At 38.2% G+C, this 23264-nt stretch overlaps 1 protein-coding gene across 1 annotated transcript in view; it reads right to left on the reverse strand.

Annotated features, from left to right (window-relative positions):
• NEK10 (NIMA related kinase 10) overlaps positions 1-23264 on the reverse strand; it is a 285708-nt gene that overhangs the window by 39896 nt on the left and 222548 nt on the right. The window contains exon 29 of the mRNA XM_061196445.1: positions 12598-12635. Coding sequence (XP_061052428.1) covers positions 12598-12635 — 38 coding nt within the window. The remainder of the gene's footprint in view (positions 1-12597; positions 12636-23264) is intronic.

Below are 23264 nucleotides of genomic sequence, written 5' to 3' on the forward strand. Positions count from 1 at the left end.
CAACCTAAGTATCACAGAAGAGACTTCGAGGGTCCCTGGAACCACCACCCATCAGCCACCTCCCCAGAAGAAACCTCTGATATCAGCTTGGTGTGTTGCCTTCCAGTTACTTTTCTATTTATGTACTTCAGTGTGTATCTTCAGAACAATATTTTTCAAACTGTGGTTGAGTCCTATATCTGTTTAATGAATCATGACCAGCATTTTGAAAAATGGAATGGAATGGCATGAAATGAAATAGAATAGGATATAAAAATTTCAAAGTGCATTGCATGTAGTAAGGATCCACCCAGTCGAGATATAAAATGTGTGTCTTACTAAGTGTCATTTCCAAAAAGACTTACTTCCAAAAAGACTTTGAAAGCTGCTATTGTAGAAAATCTATAGTATTATCTCATGCTTTATTTCCCTCTTTTTAAATAAATGGTGACACATTGTAAGACTGTTTTACAATTTTTATTCTCAGTCTGTCATGGAGATTCTCTTTTATCAACACACCCAGTTATAGCTTATTCTTTATGACCACTATTGAACAGTACTACATGTCCTGCATGCATTATAGTTTCTTAGTCACTTCTGTCTTGATGGGAACTTAGTTTTTTTTCAATTTCTCATGATTATAAATGATGCTGCAGTGGGTATATGTGTGCATGCCTCACTGTGCATAGTACAAGAGGTCTTTTAGGGTAAATAAGGAGAAATTAAATATCTGGGCCCTTTGCTACACATATTTCCTATTTTAACAAATACATTTTAAAGTGGCTGAATCAATTTGCACTCTGATCAGAAGAGAATCCATTTTTCTATACCGTGATCAACACTATAATCAAACTTTTCAATTTTGCCAATCTGATTTTGTTTTATTTTTTGTTTATCTGAATGCTGATGAGGTTATTGTACTTCTTCGGTGATTTTCTGTTTGCTTCCCAAGCTTTTTTTTTCTTCTTGATTTGTAAGTGCTCTTTACATTGTCTGACTACTAATCCTTTTATTGTATTTTACATGTTAAAAGTATTTTCACCTAATCTGTTACTTCTTTTCAATTTAAAGGGCAGACCAGTGGTTAGGAATCTGCGCTCTCACTGCCAAGGATCTGGGTTGGATCCTTGGTTGCTGAACTAAGATCCCGCAAGTTGGGGAGCATGGCCAAAAAAAAAAAAAAAGACATCATAGAAGCTGATCATATTCCAACGTCAGTCATATATAGTATGCCCATGATTCGTATCTATATGGTTCCTACTGTGAAAGATAGAAAGTATTTGGTCTCATTAAAATTTAAATAAAATCAAAGTTTACACTGGAATACTTTATATTCATTTTATGGTTTTTATTAAAATAGTGAACTTAATTAGTGTTTTAAAACTTAGAAGGAAACTACAAAATTCATTATAAGAGGCAATTTACTTAAAGTGTAAAATATATATATATTTGCTAGCTTACTGTGTGGTGAGCATGACATTAAACAGCTACTTTTCCCCTCTGGGGTGGTGGGTATGAGGACCTGGAGGAGGTGTTGGCAAGGGTTTTACACATTTAGTCTCATGTGATCCTCACAACTATTCTGAATGGTAGTTGTTTCTATGCCCATTTTATAGATGACTGAAATTAAGGAGATTGTCCAACCAAGACTGAAGAACTGGGACATGCAACAGGGTGGGCCCTAAACTCTACACTGACTTAGTCTCCTAACTTGTCACTGGGAGACCATGAAATTATGGACAATGTAACATAATATATATGCTCCTTCCCACACCTGAAATACTACTTTTCTCTTAAAAGGAGTTGCTACTTTTAACATGTTCTGACTATACCTTTGAACATTGGAAAGCATGTACAAGTAATAAACTGGAAGGGTTATGTCTTTGTAGCCTGTGCAGTGCACTATATCTGCTTTATTATCTCATGGCACATTACAATAGCCAAGTTAGTTGCCCATTCCTGGTGCTTTGAGACTTGATTTACATCATATATCCAATCTATTGAAATCACAATTCACAACACAAACTCTGAAACTGTTAATTACTACAAATTGAACAAAAGATGGATTACACATGTTCCCCCAATTGACCATGATATAGTGTCAACCTACTATTTTTCTGAATTCTTTCTGCTAAGAATCAGGAATTTTTGAACAACTGGAGAAGAGAAAGCTTTGAGCAGGAGCTCCCTGAAAAAAGTAAAAAAAAATAGTTTCCTTTTATGAAGGGGGCTAAAACATGGCTTCTCCATATGGGACCAACTGCCCTGTTGAAAGACAACCTTTTAAATTTAAGTACAGTGAACAGATTTGCTCTGGTCTCTTTCCTCTACTTTTGTAAAAAGGAAATAAAGTAACTGAATTGTAGCTTAAATCTGCAAATGTACAGGAATGAACCTCTGTACCCAGCAGCATAGAAGGCAGCAAAATTAGACAAAGAACGTTGTATTCACAAGGGGCTCATGGGAGGTCCATTTAGAGGACCACGGATGAAGGACAGAGAACTGATGCAAACATTTCAGCTGAGAAGACCAAGAAGAATGAATAGGCTTTCAGTAGGCACAGGACATGGATTTGGTGTGAGGGAGGGTATATTTGAGTGGCAGCTTCTGAGCAGAAAAACAGTTTCAGCAAAGGACAGGAGTCAGCTAAGTGAGTGCCACATCTGGAGAACAGCAAAGTGTTCAGTTTTCCCTGCGTGCAGTACCATGAAAAGGTATAGTACTGGGTGCATCTGCAGAGGGAGCCAGGGACCATAGCAGATGGTGATTTCAGGAAAGGTGATCTCATGAGAAGAGGCCTAGGGCCTAAGTCAGGCTCGGCATGGAGCAGCACATGGTGACTGTCTGTGGGGAGCAGGAGCCGAGGAGGGGCCAAAGCTTGGACCTGAGTTGTTAAATGACTCCCACGGAAGGAGAGAGGGAAGTGAGAGAGAAGATGATGACCAGAAGGTGTGGGCATGGAATCTTTCCCAACACAGACCAACAGATGGTTCCACAATCAGGTAGAAATTATTAGGAAGAGACTCAATGGTCTGGGCCTAGTCCCCCCACAGTCCAGCCCCTGGTAGAACTTTCCACAAGATGACAGGAAGCTGCAATAAGCCTCAGCACCTTTCACCCTGGGTGACCAGGCTCCTTCCACTCCGTTTCATTCCAGCTTCAGAAACAAGCTGTTTAAAGGCCAAAGAAGCAAGGCTGCTTTGAGGTCCTTCACTCTTGAAAGCTGGCTGAATCACCTTTACATAATGCATCTCACATCTTGTTCAGGCTTAATTTGTGTGTGTGTGAGGATTAGGGTTTCATCCTATTCCAAATTCTCTCTGTCTTTATTTTTTTCAAAATATATAATCTCAGGATATTTAAAGTTGCTAAGCCCCTTAAAAGGACTACATAATACACATGGCAAGATGCTGTGTGAAGAATTCACTGTTGTATTATTTCCCACACTTACTTTTGACCTCATGAACCTCCTGTTATCAAGAAGCAGAGTGAGTCAAGAACTGCCCCAAGATGGGGAGGCAGAGAGGAACCAGGGAACAGAGAGCATACATTCCTGGACTTTAAAAGCAATAGTCTAAGCAGAAGGCAGAGAGATTCACAGGACCTGTAGCTGAACAAACTCTTCTTTCTGCCCCTCCTGGACAAGATAAAGCTTCTTTGAGGAGGAAGGACAAAGACACACAAGAAGGAAAGAAGGTCTCAGAAGAGATTCAAATTCCAGCTCACTTGGGCAAAGTCTTGGGTGGGGGCAATGAGGAGGGCAGAGATGTTTGATGGAAGTCTCTCTACATTTGGGGATTCAAGAGTGGAAAGGTTGGGGGTGCAATTCCCACAGGGCGCTCTGGGAAGTCCTAACCATGCAGATGTTCCCTGCACCATATGACCTGGGATGGAATGGGGCAGGAGAGACAGCTTCCTGGGGTGTCAGAGGCTCAGCCCCCAAGTCTCCAAACCCAGAGAGTGTGGAAGAGTAGGCTAACCTTCCCAGACCCCTGAGAAGGTGAGCTGACAGAGCAAGGAGCTTGCCCCACAGAAGTCCTGCCTTCATGTCAAGGGGACAGCCAGAAATGGGAACGTGTACTGGGAGCTGGAAGTCAGGGAGGGCTGTGCCCACTTCTCAGGACAGCAACGTGGAAGGGTGACCCCCACTCAGTACTCAGAGCAGATACCAGCACAGGCAGTCTCAAAGCCTCAGTACAATGATGCCAACTGAATCCTTGGAACAAAAATACCACTCAGGGAAGAAGAAGAAGAAAGAGAAGTGCAATTCTGTTTGTCTGACTTTAAGCCTGATATGATAAAGAAATCACCAACACATTGAAATTTGCCTTTAGGCTAATTGATTATGTTTTCTGAGATGTGGAATAGGGGCTTAATATAAAAATTAAGTTCAGTTTTGGGAAAATATAGAAAGTTAGGTTTTTTTCCCCTGAATTTGTGACCTAAAAATAACATGCATTTGGCCTAGTCCATATAGCCTGGCCCTTATCCATTGACTTAGTTGTTCTTATACTATGCTACAATCACTAACCAAGACACACTGGCTCCCTTTATTCCTACTAGAGGAAACCTTTTTTTCTCTGAAAGTCAACTCTATTGATGAAGCTCAGAATTCTCAAGAAGAAAATATTGTGCTGTGAAAATACACTGTGTTCAGCACTATGGATGCAAAAGCTAACCAATCAAACTAAAAGGAACAGAAAGAAAAGATAGGAACCCTCCCCTTATTCAATTAACTGGACAAGAAAAATTTATCTCAATCATGGAAAACAGACAAAATGATCATTGCTTGATTCTCTGACATCATGTTATGACATTTTCTAATAGTTTTACTTGATTCTAATCTAATACTCTTAATCCACACCGATAAAGGTGAAGGCAGTTACAGTCCTGTAGAGTTAGTGGTTAACCTATAGAAATTGACATGTTGGTATGACTTTATAGGCCAATCAAGACGTTAATCACAAAAATGATATGCCTTTATTGCCCCACAGAAAATTTGCCAGTCTTATGCTTAATTTAGCAATGTTGCTTCAGCTTTTCTTTACTATATATATACTTTTTTTACTATATATATATATACTATATATACTTTTACAACTATAAAAATATACTTATACAACTATAAAAATCCCTGTCTCCAAATGCTCTTGAACAGGCTCTTTTGTCCTCCATCTGGTTCCATCATTAAGGGAATTTAAATAAAACTAGGATTCTTGCTAAAAAATAACTTTAAGAATTGTGCTTTTTGGCTTCCCTCATGGCGCAGTGGTTGAGAATCTGCCTGCCAATGCAGGGGACACGGGTTCGAGCCCTGGTCTGGAAAGATCCCACATGCCGCGGAGCAACTAAGCCCTTGTGCCACAGCTACTGAGCCTGTGCTCTAGAGCCCGTGAGCCACAACTACTGAGCCCACGTGCCACAACTACTGAAGCCCACGCGCTTAGAGCCTGCGCTCCACAGCAAGAGAAGCCACTGCAATGAGAAGCCCACGCACTGCAATGAAGAGTAGCCCCCACTCGCCGCAACTAGAGAAAGCCCATGCACAGCAAAAAAGACCCAACACAGCCAAAAATAAATAAAAATTAAATAAATTTAAAAAAGAAGAATTGTGCTTTTTGACTCCAATATGGTAAGAAACAATAAGTAGTTTCTTATAAATAAATAAGAAACTTATAAATAAATAAATTTTAAAATTTTAATTAACATGTCATCTAAAACATCCCAAATAATCTATGGAATCCACAGTGAGGAATGTCAATTAACAATGAATGAGATCTCAGCTGTACTGGAGGGCAGGAAGGTGGCCCAGCCAGAAGAGGCCTCTTGCCTGTTTCTCATTACTATTAGCTCACCAGTCACCATCTGCAATACTCAAATTACTGTATGACAACAATTCAAAGGGTAGTTGTAAGCACTCTGAAACAACTTTTTTACATTAATTAATTAATTAATTATTATTATTATTATTTTTGGTTGCATTGGGTCTTTGCTGCTGTGCATGGGCTTTCTCTGGTTGTGGCGAGTGGGGGCTACTTTTCGTTGCAGTGAGCGGGCTTCTCACTGCAGTGGCTTCTCTTGTTGCAGAGCATAGGCTCTAGGCACATGGGCTTCAGTAGTTGCAGCACGCAGGCTCAGTAGTTGTGGCTCGTGGGCTCTAGAGCACAGGCTCAATAGTTGTGGCTCACGGGGTCTAAAGCAAGGCTCAGTAGTTGTGGTGCATGGGCTTAGTTGTTCCGCAGCATGTGGGATCTTCCTGGACTAGGGCTCGAACCCGTGTCCCCTGCATTGGCAGGTGGATTCTTAACCACTGCAGCACCAAGGAAGTCCTGAAACCAATTTTTGAATCTCACTAATCATTAATAATGGCAATTTGGAATTTGAAAGCCCTGCTTTTCTACATTGACTCAATTATTTGTACACTAAACTACAATCATCATCCAAGCCACATAGACCTCCCTTTACTACTACCAGAGGGTGGTGTAGCTTTCTTCTCCTCCTTTCATTTAGCCTTTTCCCAGGGCAGAAACCCCCAGGGCAGGGTTGTGGGCTGCCTTAACAGCTAATTTGCAGTCTGCACTTGGGCTTGGATTGGGACCATCAATAACTTTTGTGAGATTGAGTATCTTTTTGAAAAGACATTGTCCTCCAAAGAATATGTAAAAATCTACATCTGGTCCACACTCCTCCAGTGCCTGCCTGGCATGAAGAACTAGGACGCAATTCATCATTGATAAAGAAAATGTGTTATCTCCCACCTCTTCCCCAATCTGAAGTCTAACATTAAAATATCATTGTTTCCCTAGTCTTTAAGTAATCACAAGATTACTTACACAGTTGCTCTCAATAGCAAGAATAAACAAGGGTTTAAACAGTGGTAGGTCTGCATCATTTACAAAATAAGTAGTTTTCAGGGGCCTGATCTCAGAGGAAATACTCAAGATATATGCAAACTTTACTAAAGATGCTTATAATATAGTTGTGAAATATAACTAACATACCCAAATCCCAACAAACAATATAGAAAAATATATAATTATATGTCAAATTGCATAGTGTAGACTAGTATTATAAGAGTTTTGATTTAAGTCTGGTAAGCACATTTTCACGTGCTAAAAGAATTGCTATGCAATAAAATTAGAGAAGGCATTTACACAAAATCACCTTGGCAATTGTGAAATCTAGTATTAAGTATTCTATGTTAATAACTAACTTGAAAGCAAGCTACTGAAAGTTGCTCATAATAAAGACAACTAGAATATAGCTGTGCTCTCTGGAATATTTGGATGAAACATTGACTACTTTACATAGATGTGATCTTTATGAACAAAAGAAAAGTATAAATATAGATTCTCAGTCATCTAGTAAGATAATTAGGAGCCTGGAAATCATGAAGACACAATTTCTATTCAAAATGCAGAGCATAATAATTCCCATCTATTAGTTCAGTGCCTGGGTGTTAGCTGCTGAAAAATGAAAAACCCAGCAAAGGAGGGAAAAACATCAGTGTTAATCCAGTCAAAGTTTGCCATAGTCTTAGTTGACATTACATTTGCATTTTAAATTTGGGTTTGACTGACACTCCCAAAAATTTACATTTGACCTAAACAAATAGCATCCATAACATTAAAATGTACCCTATTAACTTGACAAAGAATAAGTTTCTCATCATATGTTTTGGTATGATTTAATTTTCACAAATATACAACATCATTTCCCGTATCTCAACAGGGAAGGACTATTTCTTTTTTATATATAAAAGACCCTAGACATTTTTTCCAATTCAAAATATCCAATTGTTTGATTAATTTGACTCTATAGACAACAGAACAAATAAATTATTTTTAAAGAACTGACACAAAATTAGTATACAGAAATCTGTTGCTTTCTGTACACTAACAATGAACTATCATAAAGAGAAATTAAGAAAACAACCTCATTTATAATCACACCAAAAAGAATAAAATACCTAGGAATAAATTTAACCAAGAAATTGAAAGACCTATAATCAAAAAGCTAGAAGACATTGATGAAAGAAACTGAAGATGATACAAAAAAATGGAAAAGTATCCTGCACTCATGGATTGGAAGAAATAATATTGTTAAAATGTCCATACTACCCAATGCAATGTATAGATTTAATGCAATACCTATCAAATACCAATGATATTTTTCATGGAACTAGAACAAATAATTTAAAAATATATAGAACCACAAAAGATCCTGAAGAGCCAAAACAATATTGAGAAAAAAGAACAAAGCTGAAGGTATCATGCTTCCTGACTTCAGACTATACTACAAAGCTACAGTAGTCAGAAACAGTATGGTACTGGCACAAAAACAGACACATAGCTGAGTAGAGAGCCCAGAAATAAACCCACACACATGTGGTCACCTAATCTATGACAAAGGAGGCAAGAACATACAATGGGGAAAAGACAATCTCTTCAACAAGTGATGCTGAGAAAACTGGATAGCTGCAAGTAAAACAATGAGATTAGAACATTTCCTCACACCATATACAAAAATAAACTCAAAATGGAGATTAAAGACTTAGATGTAAGACTAGAAACCATAAAAGTAGAAGAAACCATAGGCAGTACACTCTTTGACATAGGTCTTAGCAATATTTTTTGAATATGTCTACTCAGGCAAGGCAAACAAATGCAAAAATAAACAAATCAGACCTAATGAAAGTTAAAAGCTTTTGCACAGTGAATCAAACTATAGACAAAATGAAAAGACAAACTACTGAATGGGAGAAGATATTTGCAAATGATATGTCTGGTAAGGGGTGAATATCCAAAATAAATAAAGAACACATACAATTCAATATAAAAAAATTAAAAATGGACAGAGCACCTGAATAGACATTTCTCCATAGAAGACACACAGCTGGCCAACCGGCACATGAAAATATGCTCAACCTTGCTAATCAGGGAAACGCAAATCAAAACAACCATGAGAGATCATCTCACAACTGTCAGAATGGCTATCATCAAAAAGACAACACATAAGTGTTGGCAAGGTTGTGGAATAAAGGGAACCCTAGCACACTGGTGGTGGGAGTGTAAATTGGTTCAGCCACTATGGGAAACAGCATGGAATTTCCACAAAAAATTAAAAATAGAACTACCATATGATCCAGCAATCCCACTTCTGATTATATATCTGAAGAAAACAAAAACACTGATTCAAAAAGATGTATGCACCCCGATGTTCATTATAGCATTATTTACAATTGCCAAGATGTGGAAGCAACCCAACTGCCCACCAACAGATGAATGGATAAAGAAGATGTGGTGTATATATACAATGGAATATTACTCAGCCATAAAAAAGAATGAAATTCTGCCATTTTCAGCAATGTGGATGGACATAGAGAATATTATGCTTAGTGAAATAAGTCATACAGAGAAGGACAAATACTGTGTATTTTCACTTATATGTGGAATCTAAAAAATAAAGCATACAAATGAATAGAACAAAACAGAAATAGACTCACAGATACAGAGAATAAACTAGTGGTTACCAGTAGGGAGAGGGGGAGGTGCAAATTAGGGGAAGAGGATTAAGAGGTACAAATTATTACATATAAAATAAATAAGATATAAGGATGTAGTGTACAGCACAGGAAATAGAGCCAATATTTTATAACTCTAAGTGGAGTATAATCTATGAAAATAGAGAATCAATATGTTGTACACCTGAAGCTAATATAATATTGTAAACCAACTATACTTCAATTAAAAAATATTATTCATCCAGAGAACTTTTGGACATAACTGAGTTTCCTGAGGCTAGAGGCACTTAAACAGCATAATGTTACATAGTAAGTAGATCAGGTATGAAAGATATTCCTTTTCCAGTTTTCTTTTCTTTCTACTGATTATATCAAGGGTTAAGTTTCAGTATGGAACAAGTATGTCATCACCATCTTTGAGATATGAGCTAATGTTCCTCATAACAAAGAAAACAGACCTCAGGATAAGCAGATAACAATACCTACTAGAATTTAATAATGTTGTTTTGCTTAGATTTGCATTTATTTTTTATAATTGTCACCTATTATGGCAAGTGACACTATTCTGGTTTCCCATTTGTAACAAAAATATAAAGTTCCCTGTAGATAACTTTAAGTTGAGAAAGTAAGTCAAATTAAAGAAACCGATATTTGGAAAATAGTAATACAGATGGTACTCAGATACAGCCAAATTTGTGCCGTGGTAATCTATAAGTGACAAAGGTTAGGGAAATAGAGCTAAAATAATTAATATGTGTAAAAAGTGTTTATTCATTCATTGATTCCATGTTAATTACTGTTAATATTTTCATCCATTCAGTATAGAAATTCCTAAATTTTCAATTCTGTTGTCAGAGAACTAGTCTGTTATTTAACCTAAAGAATATCTTATCAAATAATTTATACAATCTAGTTAGTATTAAAAGACAGAACAAGAGGATTTTTAATAGTGTTAACTTGAAACGGCTTCATAGTTATTTGTTTTACACGAGTTTGGAGGTACATTAAATACTGCTGTGTGACCACAATGTGAACCTAGAAGTTCACATTTTAGGAGTACAATATAGGCAAGATCATATTCTAATACAGCCACTTAGCACTCTGAAATAATAGTTCTCACCCTTTGTTCTGCCATAGCACATGGAAAATGATGTTCACATACTAGATATAGTCCTGGGAGCATACCCAGGTTTGACAAAATTCTCTCATCTCTGACAATTTTTTTCCAGAGCACTTAGGCAATACAGGACTATAGCTATTGGTTATACATAATGGAAAGAATACTGATTTGCAGAGAAGGTGATCTAAGTGGATGGGGCTGGTACCAGTTGTTTGTGATTTGATAAAGCAACCAATAGTCCAAGTTTACCTGCAACATTTTAAAAAGTATGACTTTTATAATATGTAGAAAACCTATTTTGCATTAAGAAGAAAAAAAAATTTTTTTACTCGAAAGTGGAATAACTCATAAGTAGTAACCCAAATTTTCTCATATGCATTACTGTGTTCTACAATATTAGTTGAAACTAATCACTCCTTTATAGGTAAACTTTAGCATTCACTGACAACACTTAAAATGCTATAGTACATTCTGTTTTAAATTTAAAATATATGAATCAGTAAATTTTTAAAAAGTAGATGGTATAACAAACTGTAGTTCTAAGAAATATAATATATTACATGTTAACTGTGCTAAATAGTTTGTTTAAATATCCAGAGATCTGATCAATTTTGCTGACATAAAGTCAAGTCTTAAACTAGCTAACTCAACATACCCTTTAGGAAAAATAATTCTTATTATGAATCACAACTGAACTGCAAATTGCTTACATATGTATGTATCCTGCTATCACTATTATAAAATCAATCAATGACAATCATTTTAACTTCATGATTATGTTATGAACTTACCTTATGCCAAAATAGCAGGAGTAGAGCATGGTCAACATGACAGCTTTAGATATGTTAATAACAAAGCTATCTGTTTTTTGCATCTATGCTGATCGTGACAGATTGGCCCCAAACTGTCAATAACTCTTCCAAAGCAAATTTAATAAATGTGGAGACATGGACTAATATTACAGTAAATCAATTCACATCTCCTTTGTTCACTATACATATTAACTCTACAAAAGAATGTGAATTAAGGAAGCCAAAGTGAAAATAACATTAAGCAATAATAATTCCAAATTAACCAAAGTAGTAAAATAGAACTTTATACTCGAGTCATACACATATGTTAAAAGCACAGTCACTAAGTTTTTTTCCTGAATTGTCCAGGTTTAGTTAAAAACTTTACTATTACTGTTGAACTTTGGTCCTCTTTAATAGAAATTAGAAATGTTAATGAATGCACTTTTTTCTCAAACAATTACTATAAACTTTTATGTTTTAAGAATCCATAATTTTTACATTATTAGAGAAACAATGTGATATAACACTGCTTTAATCAAATACAAATAACTAAAATTATCTGTGTCAGAGTAAAGGAGATAGAATAAGATATGCTTACTCATATCATGTAGCTTATAGAAATATGTATGTAAAACAAGGTTACTATTTTTTGTTAGTAGGTATGCACTGTAAGCATGAAAATTCAACTGGCTAACATTCCTACCAAAGCAAAAATACAAATTTTAGTAAAACAGCCTATATATTTCATCAAATAAGTGAACACAGAAAGCATTTTGATACTGTTAACATGCCAAATTAATAATGATGGACAAACAAAACAAGATTCTCTGGCTGATTGTACTAAAGTTACCTCCCAAGCATCATTCAGGTGTTCAGGCCCAACCATAATTCTGTGTTCACCCATTGTGTGTTTGAAATCAACTTGATCTAATAAGTACTACCATGGTCTTTGAGATTGCGAAGTATCACAGTGGGAAGGCTATGGGACTGCCACCCCATCACTAACTCAGCCTCTAGCTCCTTAACGTGGGCCCTGAGCATGAGGGGTGGCACTTTCAGAAGCAGGTCAAGAGGCAGCAAAGCTGAAGAAATAAAAGGGGGAAAGATATGAAACTGTAACATGAATTGCACTGAATTTCAGGGAGGGGTGTATGATGTTATTGCTGCCAACACTAAATTACCTGGCCTTGGTCTTGATCCTATTCCACCAGTGAAGTCTCTGAAAACAGAATTAGAAGGATTTATTCAACCTGGATTTGACTAACATTTACTGAAAGCTTATACCCCGCTATGGTTTACATGGGAAAATATAGGTTTATTTTTCCTCAAGACGCCCTCAAGAGTTTAATAAAGAGAGAAAATAGACATATTTGAACCCAGAGCAGAACTGACATTCTATGACCAGTGGAAGAATCTTGTCCTATCACAGTTGTTTATAAGCTCTAAGAATAATTACGAGCCTAAATCTTAGTACAGTACCTTGAATGATTTTGTTACTTTTAAAATCAAAATACTTATTTTGTATTAAAAAGAAAAAACATTTAAAATTTTATATGTAGTATTTTCCATGCTTTATTCCTGCTGTCTTAAAGAAGAAACTATAACTCTTCCTATGAAATGAGATGATTTTTGCATTTAAGAGGACTATATTTTTCCTTAAGTTCTCAGTGTTATTAATATTACTTGTTTGCCCTACCCTAAAATTCTGGATTTCCTGAACATTTTGCAAGTTGGTCTTCGTGGTTTCCACCTAGTGGAAGGGTCCTTAGACCCTACTAAGGACAGCCATAAATAACCTTCAACCTTGTTTTTTCTAGTGTAAATCTAAAGTCAATTTCTTAATAGTTTCTTAAATGAAATAAGAAACATCTATGCCCTGACAAATGATAAGAATCATACTTAAATTTAATGCAATGCAACAAAAGTACATCAAACATGTTCTGTGTATACGGCACATGTGTGTATATTGAGTTGGAATGAACACAGGGACTCAAACACAAATAAACATGATTGATAATTTTCTTACCCCAACCCTTTCATTTTAATCACAGAAGTTTTGATACATACATGCAACACATACCTAAGTTATGAAGCATAACACATTTGGCACTCATCTACCCACCACTCAATTACTAGAATAATACCAAAATCTGTGCACTCAACTGTGAGTTCCTTCCCTATCCTTTCCCATCCTTCTAATTCCCTACCAAACCAGCCCTCTCTTGATCCTATTTACTTTTTGTGTCTCATTCCCAACCCATATTTCCAGAGCCTTGAAAATTAAATGAAACTCGCCAGCTTTGCATAGGTAATACATTCTCCCAACCCCTGGAATAAGGTGGCATGTTTAAATAAAGAAAAGGGATGTCCCCTTCTCTCAAATTTTCAAAGAGGGACATAATCTCAGCAATATGCATGTGGCAGAAGCCTCAGCACTGGGCTGAGGAGCAACTCATATCCTTGCATGCAGGCTATACATCAGGAAGGGCAAGTGCATAGCCCTGCCCCTTAGCCTTCTAGACAAGTCCAGCACTGTCCAACAGAAATATAATGCAAACTACAAATTAATATTTAAATGAAATTTAAAATTCAGTTCCTCAGTCAAACTAGCTACACTTCAATTGCTCGAGTCACATGTTGCCAGTGGCCCCCATACGTGACATTGCATTCCAGACGGTTCTGTAGAAGATATTAGTCATTGTCTTCATAAACATTATGACTGAGGCTTACAGACATGCCACACAGCTGCACAATACTTCATGGACCCCATTATCTTAAACGTTGAGGAGACACAGCTTTGGGAAAGATCCTCAGTGTTCTCCTTACTTGCTGCAAGTAATAAATACTTCCTTCTCCTGATCTTTGTCTTAGTTGTGTCTTTTGACTTGACACTCACTAAAAGGAGAACACAGTTTGCAGGTGACAAATTTTGATGACTCTGGTGGGACCTCTCACTTAACTCCTTTGGGTTCCTCCAGCTCCCAAGAGGCAATGCAGTGGGCTGCAGCAGTTCACCCAGGCGAATTTGTCTATGTTGCTGGGGGATCTAAGGGGAAGGGCATAGGAGAATCCCTCTTGGCGCCTGATTTTTCAGGTCCATGCACCTCAACTTGCTGAATGGGCTCAGTGGCTGCTCTGGACTTCTTGATCTGGAGAGTCCCTTTGGAGAGGTGAGAGGTGTTTATCCCACAAATCGGCTTCAGGGCTCTGTCCCCATCTCAACGGGGGAGAAGAAATGATTCAAGAACTGCCCAGTTAATCTGGTCTGGTGAGGTTGGCTCTGAGAGTCTGAGGGATTGCAAGACATTCCTCTCTTCTCCAGTCTTAGAGGTCAGGTCAGAGTCTGAGGGATTGTGAGACAAAGAAGTTGATGTGCCATTCTTTGACCATTGAATAAAGCTTGTGCTGTTCCAGTCTCAGCACTGGTTTTGTTATTGGCTGTGCGAATCCGAGCCGAAAAGAACCTCCCTGGGGTCTTGGGGGGCTAGGGGCCTTGGCCTGAGCTAGGACCCTGGTGTGGCTCCAGGTGACCGATTTGGTAACAAATCCAGCTAGAGGGCTCTCTGACTCAAGGCAAACAGGTGGCCAGCCAAAAGAACAGGGTGATTTAGCCCTTGCCCTTGACCTTTGAGTCAACGAGCCCTACTGGAATAAGTCTGAGATCTGAAAACAGCCAAACATCTGATCTGGGAGCACTCATCTGGAAAGACGAACCCTCCCAAATATCCTTGATTGGGATGCCTGTCATGGATCAGGGTAGTGTCCTGGGGATGCCCAACACAGGGTCACTGGCTTTACCTGGCCAGAAATGCCAGGTGAGTGAGGAGCTGGACCAACTCTGTTCTAGCAGAGGGCTAAGTGAGTGAGGAGTTGGGCTGGACAAAGTCCTCTGAAGGTCACTGCACAGTAAGATCACCTCTTTGTTTCTTGTGTCTTTTTTTTTTTTTAACATCTTTATTGGAGTATAATTGCTGTACAATGGTGTGTTAGTTTCTGCTTTATAACAAAGTAAATCAGTTATACATATACATATGTTCCCATATCTCTTCCCTCTTGCATCTCCCTCTCTCCCACCCTCCCTATCCCACCCCTCTAGGTGTTCACAAAGCACAGAGCTGATCTCCCTGGTTTCTTGTGTCTTTAGTTTAAATTTCTGTCATTGGTTTGTGTCAAGTCTTCATCAGTGAATTTGGAAGGATCTTGATTTTATGAGGTTTTGTTTGTCCAACTGCTCTTGTGAGTCTCTGCCACAATTGTGGGCACAGGTCAAGCACTGAAGACCCGTCAGTGTGCTCACCACTTGAAGAGTCCCATGAAAGTATAAGTTGGTCATGGATCAGGACAGACTGGCTCTAGTTTCCCTGCCGGCCTGAAGCATGCGTCCGTGCAACCAGGAACATGTAAATCATCCATAGCCACAATCCCTGCAGCACTCTCACCTTCAGGATATAATCAGGAGTCCAAGAGCATGTCTTTAGTGTTAATCTGTCTTTCATCTTGATCAGTGAGCTTGGATCTGTGTATATGTCTTTTTCAGGTCCACCCCTCCCTGTCATTCCTCACCATTGGTCTCCAGGAGCCTCTCTCGGAGACAAGAACCCCTAAGAAATATGGTTCTAGGCTAAGCTCAGGAAATTCAGTTTTGGTTCCCCAGGAGATCTGAGGACCCACAAGTAGCTCAGAACCTTTGGGTCCTTGTCATTGAGTTGTCCAGAACTCAAACTGGGTCATCTGAGACTCAAGCTGAGTCACCTGGGGACAGGTAAATAGATCTTTGAGACTCCAAATCAGTCTCACCTTGAGATGTAAATGTTCTATGAGGGCTCTCAGAAACACTTATCTAGACCACCTGTAATTCCTGAGACTGAGAGGGAGAAGGGGAAAGAGAACTTTTTAAAAAATTTTAACTTATTCCAACCATTATAAACCAATGTGTTTTATATTATAATACCTGGTTCATAACTAAGTTTAAAATGGGGCTAGGAGATCTCTGGTTCCATCTGTCTTTATATAAAAAGTAACTTGTAGATGAGCTGTATTTAATTGGCCTAAAGAAAAGTAAGCGCTTACAAGTTAAATATTTCTAAATATAAAGAAAACTGGCCAGAATAAATTTCAGGGTCATGTGATCTAGGACTAATCTTTAATGAGCAAAAACAAGCTTGTTTGTTGGTTTAATTAATATAGACATGTCTTTAGAGTCATCAGTATTAAGAATAATACTTTCATTATACTGAGAGTTAAATTTTTCAGCAAGGAAAAGAACGTGGTATAATGAAATCTTAAATTAAATATACATGAGATAAGAGGTTTCTTTAGTTGAACTTAAAAAAATTGCGTTTTGGGAATGTTTATCTAAAATAGTCTCTCCTGATTTTGGCAACTTGAAACTTTAGTTTTGCTATATTAAATTAAATGATAGGAATTATTGACCATCCAGGTTATTTCAAATAAAATAAAACACTGGAACACTACTTGCTAAACAGGTCTAAGTTTATAGACTTTTGTCTTCTTATGAGGGGAAACTAAAGATGTTTGGGTTTCTTAAAGACATGTAGCACATTGAGGCAAGAAATTCTGCTATGAGAAGACCTTCAAGATGGCGGAGGAATAAGACGTGGAGATCACCTTCCTCCCCACAAATACATCAAAAATACATCTACATGTGGAACAACTCCTACAGAACACCTACTGAATGCTGGCAGAAGACCTCAGACTTCCCCAAAGGCAAGAAAATCCCCACTTACCTGGGTAGGGCAAAAGAAAAAAGAAAAAACAGAGACAAAAGAATAGGGATGGGACCTGCGCCTCTGAGAGGGAGCTGTGAAAGAAAAAAAGTTCCCACACACTAGGAAGCCCCTTCACTGGTGGGGACGAGGGGTGGGCAGTGGGGAAGATTTGGAGCCACAGAGGAGAGTGCAGCAACAGGGGTGCAGACAGCAAAGCGGAGAGATTCCCACAAAGAGGATCACTGCCGACCAGCACTCATTAGCCTGAGATGTTTGTCTGCTCACCCACCGGGGTGGGTGGGGCCTGGGAGCTGAGGCTTGGGCTTTGGCAGTCAGACCTCAAGGAGAGGACTGGGGTAGACTGCGTGAAGACAGTGCGAAGGGGGCTAGTGCACCACAGCTAGCCGGGAGGGAGTCCGGGAAAATGTCTGGACCTGCCAGAGAGGCAAGAGACCATTGTTTTGGGGTGCACAAGGTGAGGGGATTCCTACTCCATGTGCCCACAGATGGAAGAGCACTGCCTAATTGAGCTCCAGAGATGGGCATGAGCCGTGGCTATCGGCTCAGACCCCAGAGACAGGTATTGTCCGCTAATGCTGTCACTGCTGCCACCAAGAATCCTGTGTGCAAGTGCAGGTCACCACACACACCCCCAACACCCCCAGAGCCTGTGCAGCATGTCACTGCCAGGGTCCCATGATCCAGGGACAATTTCCCAGGAGAACACATGGCGTGCCTCAGGCTGTTGCAATGTCACGCTGGCCTCTGCCGCCGAAGGCTTGCCCTGCATTTCAATTATGACTACAGTACCCCTCCCTCTCCCTGGCCTGAATGAGCAAGAGAGCCCTAATCAGCCACTGCTTTAACACCCTCCTGTCTGGAACAGATGCCTGAGGGTGGCCTACATTCAGAGGTGGGGTCAAAACTAAAGCTGAACCCCAGGAGCTGTGTGAACAAAGAAGAGAAAGGGAAATTTTTCCATGCAGCCTTGGGAGCAGTGGATAAATCCCCACAATCAACTTGATAAACCCTGCATCTGTGGAATAACGGAATAGACAATGAATGTTTCCAAAATTGAGGTGGTGGACTTTGGGAGCAACTGTAGACTTGGGGTTTGCATTATGCATCTGATTTTTTATCTTAGTTTAGTTTTTAGTGCTTGTTACCATTGGTGGACTTGTTTATTGGTTTGGATGCTCTCTTCCTTTTTAAAAAAATTATTTTTTTCCTTTTTTCTCTTCTTCTGAGTGTGTGTGTGTATGTTTCTTTGTGTGATGTTGTCTGTTTCGGTTTGCTTTTACCATTTGTCCTAGGGTTCTGTCTGTTTGTTTTTTGATGTTGTTTGTTTGTTTTCTTTTTATGAGTGTGTGTGTGTTTGTGTATGTTTCTTTGAGTGATTTTGTCTGTTAGTTTTGCTTTTACCATTTGGCTTGGGGTTCTATCTGTTCGGTTTTTTTTTCTTCCTTTTCTTCTGAGCCGTGTGGCTGGCAGGGTCTTGGTGCTCTGGCCGGGTGTTGGGCCCAAGCCTCCAAGGTGAGAGAGCCAAGTCCAGGACATTGGACCACCAGAGACCTCTCGGCCCTATGTAATATCAATTGGCGAGGGCTCTCCCAGAGATCTCCATCTCAACACAAAGACCCAGCTCCACCCAATGGCCAGCAATCTCCAGTGCTGGATGCCCCATGCCAAACAACGAGCAAGACAGGAATACAATCACACCCATCAGCAGAGAGGCAGCCTAAAGTCATATTAAGTTCACAGACACCCCAAAACACACTACCAGACGTGGCCCTTCCTACCAGAAGGACAAGATCCAGCCTCACACACAGGCACCAGTTCCCTCCACCAGGAAGCCTACACAAGCCACTGAACCAACCTCACCCACTATGGGCAGACACCAAAAATAATGGGAACTACGAACTGAAGCCTGTGAAAAGGAAACCCCAAACACAGTAAGTTAAACAAAATGAGAAGACAGAGAAATATGCAGCAGATAAGGAGCAAGGTAAAAACCCACCAAACCAAAAAAATGAAGAAGGAATAGGCAGTCTACCTGAAAAAGAATACAGAGTAATGATAGTAAAGATGATCCAAAATCTTGGAAATAGAATGTTGAAAATACAAGAAACGTTTAACAAGGACCTAGAAGAACTAAAGAGCAAACAAACAATGAGGAACAGCACAATAAATGAAATTAAAAACACTCTAGAAGGAATCAATAGCAGAATAACTGAGGCAGAAAAACAGATAAGTGACCTGGAAGATAGAATAGTGGAAATAACTGCTGCAGAGCAGAAAAAAGAAAAAAGAATGAAAATAATTGAGGACAGTCTCAGAGACCTCTGAGACAACATTAAATGCACCAATATTCAGATTATAAGGGTCCCAGAGGAAGAAGAGAAAAAGAAAGGGTCTGAGAAAATATTTGAAGAGATTAGAGTCAAAAACTTCCCTAACATGGGAAAGGAAATAGTCAATCAAGTCCAGGAAGAACAGGATAAATCCAAGGAGAAACATGCCAAGACACATATTAATCAAACTATCAACAAATAAATGCAAAGAAAAAAATATTAAAAGGGCAAGGGAAAAGCAACAAATAACATACGAGGGAATCCCCATAAGGTTAACAGTTGATATTTCAAAAACTCTGAAGGATCTTTGCAGAAAGATCAAAGCTGATCTTTGCAAAAACTCTGCAAGCCAGAAGGGAGTGGCAGGACATATTTAAAGTGATTAAAGGGGAAAACTTACAACCAAGATTATTCTATCCAGCAAGGATCTCATTCAGATTCGATGGAGAAATTAAAACCTTTACAAACAAGCAAAGGTTGAGAGAATTCAGCACCACCAAAGCAGTGTAACAACAAATGCTAAAGAAACTTCTCTAGGCAGAAAACACAAGGGAGGGAAAAGACCTACAAAAAAACTGAACACAGCTAAGAAAATGGTAATAGGAACATACATATCGAAAATTACCTTAAATGTAAATGGATTTAATGTTCCACCCAAAAGATACAGACTGGCTGAATGGGTATAGAAACCAGACCCATATATATGCTGTCTACAAGAGACTCACTTCAGACCTAGGGACACATACAGACTGAAAGTGAAGGGATGGAAAAAGATATTCCATGCAAATGGAAATCAAAAGAAAGGGGAAGTAGCAATACTCATATCAGACAAAATAGACTTTAAAATAAAGACTATTACAAGAGACAAAGAAGGACAGTACATAATGATCAAGGGATCAATCCAAGAAGAAGATATCACAATTGTAAATATTTATGCACCCAACATAAGAACACCTCAATACATAAGAAAAATGCTAACAGCCATAAGAGGGGAAATTGACAGTAACACAATCATAGTAGGGGAATTTAACACCCCACTTTCACCAATGGACAAATCATCCAAAATGAAAATAAACAAGGAAACACAAGCTTTAAATGACACATTAGACCAGATGGACTTAATTGATACTTATAGGACACTCCATCCAAAAACAACAGAATACACTTTCTTCTCAAGTGCACATGGAACACGCTGTAGGATAGATCATATCTTGGGTCACAAATCAAGCCTCGATAAATTTAAGAAAATTGAAATCATACCAAGCATGTTTTCTGACCACAATGCAATGAGACTAGATATCAATTACAGGAAAAAAAACTGTAAAAAATACAAACACATGGAGGCTAAACAATACACTACTAAGTAACCAAGAGATAGCTGAAGAAATCAAAGAGGAAATCAAAAATACCTAGAAACAAATGGCAATGAAAATACGACAACCCAAAACCTATAGGATGCAGCAAAAGCAGTTATAAGAGAGAAGTTTATAGCAATACGATCCTACCTCAAGAAACAAGGAACATCTCAAACAACCTAAACTTACACCTACAGCAATCAGAGAAAGAAGAAAAAAAAAACCCAGGGTGAGCAGAAGGAAAGAAATCATAAAGATTAGATCAGAAATAAATGAAAAAGAAATGAAGGAAACAATAGCAAAGATCAATAAAGCTGGTTCTTTGAGAAGATAAACAAAATTGATAAACCTTTAGCGAGACTCATCAAAAAGAGGGGGGAGAAGACTCAAATCAACAGAACTAGAAATGAAAAAGGAGAAGTAACAACTGACACTGCACAAATACAAAGGATCATGAGAGATTACTACAAGCAACTATATGCCAATAAAATGGACAACCTGGAAGAAATGGACAAATTCTTAGAAAAGTACAATCTTCCAAGACTGAACCAAAAAGAAATAGAAAATATGAACAGACCAATCACAAGCACTGAAATTGCAACTGTGATTAAAAATCTTCCAACAAACAAAACCCCAGGACCAGATGGCTTCACAGGTGAATTCTATCAAACATTTAGAGAAGAGCTAACACCTATCTTTCTCAAACTCTTCCAAAATATAGCAGAGGGAGGAATACTCCCAAACTCATTCTACGAGGCCACCATCACCCTGATACCAAAACCAGACAAAGATGTCACAAAGAAAGAAAACTACAGGCCAATATCACTGATGAACATAGATGCAAAAATCCTCAACAAAATACTAGCAAACAGAATCCAGCAGCACATTAAAAGGATCATACACCATGATCAAGTGGGGTTTATCCAAGGAATGCAAGGATTCTTCAATATATGCAAATCAAACAATGTGATACACCATATTATCAAATTGAAGGATAAAAACCATATGATAATCTCAATAGATGCAGAAAAAGCTTTTGACAAAATTCAACACCTATTTATGATAAAAATTCTCCAGAAAGTGGGCATAGAGGGAACCTACCTCAACATAATAAAGGCCATAAATGACAAACCCAGAGCCAGCATCATTCTCAATGGTGAAAAACTGAAACCATTTCCTCTAAGATCAGGAACAGGACAAGGTTGCCCACTCTCACCAATATTACTTAACATAGTTTTGGAAGTTTTAGCCACAGCAATCAGAGAAGAAAAAGAAATAAAAGGAATCCAAATCAAAAAGAAGAAGTAAAGCTGTCACTGTTTGCAGATGACATGATACTATACATAGAGAATCCTAAAGATGCTACCAGAAAACTACTAGAGCTAATCAATGAATTTGGTAAAGTAGCAGGAAAGAAAATAAATGCACAGAAATCTCTTGCATTCTTATACACTAATGATGAAAAATCTGAAAGAGAAATTAAGGAAACATTCCCATTTACCATTGCAACAAAAAGAATAAAATACCTAGGAATAAACTTACCTAAGGAAACAAAAGACTCGTATGCAGAAAACTATAAGACACTGATGGAAGAAATTAAAGATGATACAAACAGATGGAGAGATACACCTTGTTCTTGGATTGGAAGAATCAACATTGTGAAAATGACTATACTACCCAAACAATCTACAGATTCAATGCAATCCCTATCAAACTACCAAAGGCATTTTTCACAAAACTAGAACAAAAAATTTCACAATTTGTATGGAAACACAAAAGAATTCGAATAGCCAAAACAACTTTCAGAAAGAAAACTGGAGGTGGAAGAATCAGGCTCCCTGACTTCAGACTATACTACAAAGCTACAGTAATCAAGACAGTATGGTATTGGCACAAAAACAGAAATATAGATCAATGGAACAGGATAGACAGCCCAGAGATAAACCCCCGCACCTATGGTCACGTTATCTTTGATAAAGGTGGCAAGAATATATAATGGAGAAAAGACAGCCTCTTCAATAAGTGGTTCTGGGAAAACTGGACAGCTACATGTAAAAAAATGAAATTATAACACTTCCTTACACCATACACAAAAATAAACTCAAAATGGATTAAAGATCTAAAGGTAAGGAGAGACACAATAAAACTCTTAAGAGGAAAACATAGGCAGAACACTCTATGACATAAATCACAGCAAGATCCTTTCTGACCCACCTCCTAGAGAAATGGAAATAAAAATAAGCAAATGGGACTTAATGAAACATAAAAGTTTTGCACAGTAAAGGAAACCATAAACAAGACTAAAAGACAACACTCAGAATGGGAGAAAATATTTCCAACAAAGCAACTGACACAGGAATAATCTCCAAAATATACAAGCAGCTAATGCAGGTCAATATAAAAAAAAAACAAA

The sequence above is a fragment of the Eubalaena glacialis genome, chromosome 7 (genome assembly GCF_028564815.1).
Source record: "Eubalaena glacialis isolate mEubGla1 chromosome 7, mEubGla1.1.hap2.+ XY, whole genome shotgun sequence".
NCBI classification, from domain to species: domain Eukaryota; kingdom Metazoa; phylum Chordata; class Mammalia; order Artiodactyla; family Balaenidae; genus Eubalaena; species Eubalaena glacialis.